This window comes from Anneissia japonica, unplaced genomic scaffold, assembly GCF_011630105.1.
Source record: "Anneissia japonica isolate Jap-2015-1 unplaced genomic scaffold, ASM1163010v1 scaffold26145_len5717_cov115, whole genome shotgun sequence".
Classification (NCBI taxonomy): Eukaryota; Metazoa; Echinodermata; class Crinoidea; order Comatulida; family Comatulidae; genus Anneissia; species Anneissia japonica.
The window spans coordinates 1-5,769 of NW_022684333.1; the positions used below are offsets into that span (position 1 = coordinate 1).

At 34.8% G+C, this 5,769-nt stretch overlaps 1 protein-coding gene across 1 annotated transcript; it reads right to left on the bottom strand.

The window, feature by feature from the left end:
* Positions 1-2,246: 2,246 nt before the first annotated feature.
* Positions 2,247-4,005, bottom strand: LOC117104848 (degenerin mec-4-like; the record flags this gene model as incomplete). Its single annotated transcript, XM_033245695.1, has 3 exons — positions 3,853-4,005; positions 2,886-3,380; positions 2,247-2,399 (listed from the first exon to the last, which is right to left on the bottom strand). Coding segments are annotated over exons 1-3 (651 nt in total), but the record flags the coding sequence as incomplete, so codon positions are not given.
* Positions 4,006-5,769: the final 1,764 nt, after the last annotated feature.

The following is a 5,769-nucleotide window of genomic DNA, read 5'->3' on the forward strand; positions in this document are numbered from 1 at the left end:
AAGAAAACACAAAAACATACATAGGCCTGTCAGGAGGACCTTTCAAGCAAAGGTATAACAACCACTACTCTAGCGGTTGTAACAGCGCCCAACCCAACCACGGGAACCTCTTTGTACGCCGCCTGTGCGTACAAGAACTGACAAAAGTAGTAGGTGAACTCAAGGAGGTCCCTGATCGATGTTTAAAATTAGTCGGCTGGGCGGGACGTTGTTCAGCACCGTGTATATGTGAGTATATTCAGTGATTTATACGAATCGATGAACAAATATAACGTTTAAAATACTGATTTTGTATCAATTTCCGACGTAGTTGCAATCCATCAGCCTCAAGAAGCGCGATCGCCCTCCGAAAACGTTGTCCATTATCAAAGTAGATCAAATTTTGCACTAAATTAAAGCTAAATCATATTTAAATTTAAAACAACGTTTATTAATTGAATTTCAAGCTAAACATATTTTTAATGCCGAATTTCGGCTTAGGAATTCCATAAAAAAAAAGAACATGCAAGGCTAAACCATTGCCACCCGGTGAAACTTGTACTGACAACTAGCGATTATTACTCGTAATAAAAAAGAAAATCATATCCCGTTTGAAAAGGCAGTTCTAAGTCTCCCAGTGTTGCACATGAATACGCCGCACTTTGATCAATTAAAAATAATAAATAATACCGTAACTCAAAACTAAAGCTGATTTGTTTTTAATGAGACAAGTTATTGTCTTTATCTAGATTTTACAAGTCAACCAAAAACATACATCTCCAGATGTAGCGCCGACTTGCCATGGCATTTAAGGTATATTTGAAGTATACTGTATTTGTTATTTGAAATGCTAATGCTACGGTACGATTTTTATTTGGAAAACTTATTGAAGCATCAGATCTTCACTTTAGCATAGTCCCGATCGTCCCAATCATTAACATGCACGGCCTGTGCCTACATTATGTACTAGTCTGGGTATGATTTCTACTATTACTAGGCCTAATTATTTTAAGCTATCGTTGGATTTGGTAAAAATATCGCTTATGATTTTATGGATGAAGGAAAATAGAAAAGAAAATGATATTCCCACTCGTTGCTTTTTCACTAGATCTTCTGCTCCCAAGCTCTCCTAATTAAAAACATTCTGGATACGCCTAGCAATTTTTATTTGGGTGGGTGGTTCTGATCGAATATTTATTTTATTCACGGAAAAAGTCTGTTATAAAATGACTTGTTTCTGTTTACTAACTAACTAACTAACTACTAAATTATTTCCGAGCCACTGGAGCTCATAGGGCATATCCCCAGTTTCTGTAGTGTGAAGCGGATGAGAGTTGTAATCCCCCTGGACGGGACACTAGTCTATCACAGGTTAGTCCCCAGCAGATTGCTGATACCCATTGATACAGCTGGGTGGACAGCAAAGCAATGTAGCTGAAGTGCCTTTCCCAAGGACACAAGCGAATCTGCACAGAGGAGACTCGAAACCCCGACCTTACGATTAAAAGAACCACAACCGCTGCGCCAAACTGCCGCTTCTGTTTACATATGTATATTGTTTGAGTTTGAATTAATTTGAACGAAAAAGTTCCTTTCATTCAGTTATATGAAAAAAAAAGTGTCTTTGGCGGGATTTGAACGTGCAACCTTTTGGTATCATGGTGATTGTCATGCCCATTAGACTACGGAGACCTAAGGATATAATTGCAGGCACTTTCTCTCAACAACAACGCTCATATGGAGCTATAAATAAGCTAGAATAGCGTATGTTCGCAGCTTTGAAATCATAGTAACTAATACAGGTAATCAAATTAGATTTACTGAGTAAGAATGTGTTTTCCGAAAATCATATTGGTTTTCGTGAATAAGGTTATAATTATTTGTTTCATAACATTTGACTTATTATACCCATTAGATATTAGCCTAGCAGAGCGGGTATTTGAGTATTTTACATATAATATAATAATTGGCCTAATATGTATAGGCTATGTGTATTGTATATATGTAATATACTGTACTTATTTATTATTCTTTTAATCTTACTGGATCATTTGACCGTGTGTTTATTAGGGCTAATTAATTAACGTGATTATTTGTGTTTTCACATGATTCGCTATAGCAACGTAACAGCTTAGGTACACAAACAGTAAAATACAAAGAGATATAAAAAGGTTATATTTATACCGTTATGTGTAGAATGAATGATTGCTAGATGGATGAATTTATTCGGTTTGAACACCAAGGAGAACCTGCGAAAGAAGACGTACTTTCATTGGAGTCCTTCTGGCGGTGATTGGGTAGAACACCAGGGGACACTCCCCTACGTTTCCGAAGAGCGTAATGCGTTCTTTAACGTGCACATGGGCCATATTGCACATGGACCACCAATGGCTTAAAATTCTCATCCAAAAGAAAAGAATCTACAATACAATTCAATTGTATTAGCTACTAATGTCATCAAGGGGAAATACCTGCATCAACAATATATTTACAATAATTATAACTATTATTATTTTTTAACCATTTTTTAATCAACTACGGTATATCAACATTACACCTATACTTGATTCTCCTGACGCAAATCCAGTTATTGTGTACCGTATTCCATCACGGCAATAACAATCACTATCAATACAAGGTCCAGGTTAACTTCCTTGGACCACTCCATTTTCGATAGGCAGTTTACTTGCGGTAATACCCTTGTAAGATGTACACTGAAAACGATTACTAAAATAAGATGATTAGCAGCCTATTATAGAACATGTTACTAATTAATATGGTATAAACAAATTAGAATATAATATTATATCATAATTAATGTCGAAATATTTAATCCCGACACGATGGCGTACATTTCGATACTTGGAGTACGTATTATGCTATCATATTATATGTTAGGAACTTACAGGTTCTGTTGTATTAACTGCTTGTGTCGTTGTTTCTCCATCCATTCTGGTTCCCTGATTTGATCCACCGTCATCATTCGTAGCCGAAGTTAGGCTGCTGCTGGTAACCATGTTGTTTTTATCATCTTGAGTGTCTTTATCGTTCGGTGGTACATAATTTGAGTCAAATTTATCTCTGAAGCCCTCGTCTGCTTCTTCTAGTTTACTTTTCAGTACAGGATTTAAATTACAGATCGTTACCGCGGGAAACGGCAGAGTTTTGTTATATCTAACTTCAAGGCCAACTATGTATTCGTACGCAAAATAGGCTTCGAACAACGTGTAGACTTGCCAAAACATAAGGCAAAGCCCAGCACAGAATACCATACCCCAGAAAAGCTTGGCAACAACATTTCTCGAAGAATATATATTTGGTAGTCCGTGGGATGATGAGTTTTTAAGTAAGTTGTGTACAATTGGCAGAACTTCGCCATCTTTACTTGGCTTATTCGACATCTTGAAAAGGTAAAAAAAAATCAAAATAATAAAGCTATTAGAAATATTCTGGTTTCAGAAATATTCTAGTTTCATCCCTCTCTGTTTTCAACCAACGTACATGCTTAACGGATTTTATTTTTCAATTTAAACTTTTCCACAAAAATAAGGTCCAATATTTAATAACGCCAGTGTGTTCGATACGCTTTAATTTTTAATTTCAGCAACAGATACGGAAAGATCTGTAGCAGATTTCATCTACTTCGTGCAAAAGTACGCAAATACATAACCATTGGTGGTCTGCTAATAAATCTACAAGGAAACCTGCCAGCAACTAACAGTGGAAATGGAAAAAAACGACAGGAAGAAAATAGTTTTAATACAATTTAAGCAAAAAGAATTAAAAAAGGAAACAAGAGGAGGAGCAGAAGCAGGAGCTACACAAAGAGAAGGAAGAAAATGAAGAGATAAATAAAAATAGGGAAAAAATTACCATTGAATCGATGCTGAACTGGTAGTGAAACAAATAAACCGTGCACGTCTCCTACTGTTTCCCGGACTCAACATACAACTAAGTGTAAGTAAACCTCACTCGTACTTTAAATGGACTGGTGTATTGTTCCCTGGTCGATAACAATTACCGGTGTCTCACGTGTCACGTGTGTTTGTATACTCGAGATGGATTTATTAATATTCAAGGTTGTACAATTGATCTATCAACAATTATTTACAAGACATGATTTAAGGAACACATTAATAAAATAAACTTGTGTAACAAAAGGAAAATATATACGTCATTATTTTGGTTTCTTCTCTAATTTAAGAAAAGTGTACAGAATTTTCTAATAACGATCGCGTCGACATTTACATGTAAATATAAATTTATATCATAATAGAGTTTATGAAGTTCACAAACGATAATAATTGATCGCTTGAAATATAGTAAAAATATTATTTATTTTAAACATTTTTATCTCATTTTCATCTAACGGTACACCCATGGACACCCATGAATCACCCATGGACAAGATGAAATGAGCTGGAATGTTTTATAAACCTTAATATATTATTTTAATATGACAAAATAGGTTTTGGACGTCGTAGGCCCTAATCAGTATTCGTGCTCCCAGCATAATAAAGGATTCTGCATATATGATTATAAATCGTTCACAAACACCGAAATTATAATACTGTATGGCTCAATGGTGTGGGATCCGTATTCAAAACAACAAATTGAATCAATTGAAGCGGTTAAAAATAAATGTGGCCCTTAAATTATGAGCCACTATGGCTGATTCAGCACTACTACTGCCACTGAACAAAAGAATTAGATTGAGAACCTCTACCTCTACATCTAGAGTTCTCAGAAACAGTTCTACAAATAAACTTGAATTTAGTAGACCTTTGCCCAAAACAGAACGTTTTCCGAAAATCACCAATCCCTACATTAGTGCAATTAATTAACAATGAATTAGATGCGTAGGCTGGAATTAATCCTTCGACTGTTGAATTGTGATTTCCTTTTCCTTTATCTGTTGAGATGCTTTATTCCTTTATTTCTATAATAATGATGGTAATATTGTAGTAGTAATGGTGGTGGGGATGATGGTAAGAGTGATTAGGATGGTAATTATTGTTGTTATTATTATCGTTTTTATTATTATTATTATTATTATTATTATTATTATTATTATTATTATTATTATTATTGTTATTATTATTATTATTATTATTATTATTATTATTATTATATATACATTTATATATTTTTGCTGATGGTATTTTTAATCTCTTGTTTATCTTGTTTGTTTCATCTTTTTGATGTTTGTAAGCTTAGCGTTTTCAGCTGCCTGGCTGCTTGTTGTGTAATTTTATACCGTAATAAATAAATAAATAAATAAACTTAGAAGGCAAACAGATAGACTATAAGTATTTTTTCATTAGGCTATCCCTGATTGTATTTTTATCCCACTACAAACGTACTTTCGCACCTTCAAATACTTCTCACAACACTGCACTTACTCCGAAATTGTCTCTTACAAGGATTGTTATAGATATTTATAATACCCAAAAAACATTCATAGCTGGAATCGAATACTAGAAGAAGTCACATCTATCCAAGAAAAAGTAGATTTGAATGTTTCTCTTTGGAACCACTGTAAGAACTAGACAGCTGCTACGACAAGCCACACCAACCTTGCTTTGCTCTTTATAAGGGCGTCGAGGAGAACAGATCAAGAACCAAGTATGAAAGAACATAGTTGGTCGGGAGAAGGAGAAACTGAAATTAGACAGGATTTTGAACCAGGATCATGCCAAGCATCATTTTGGAGTCCACATGAGTCAGCATTACCCACCAGATCCATAACCATAACCTACGGTACCTTAACAGTAGACATTGCGTATAGTA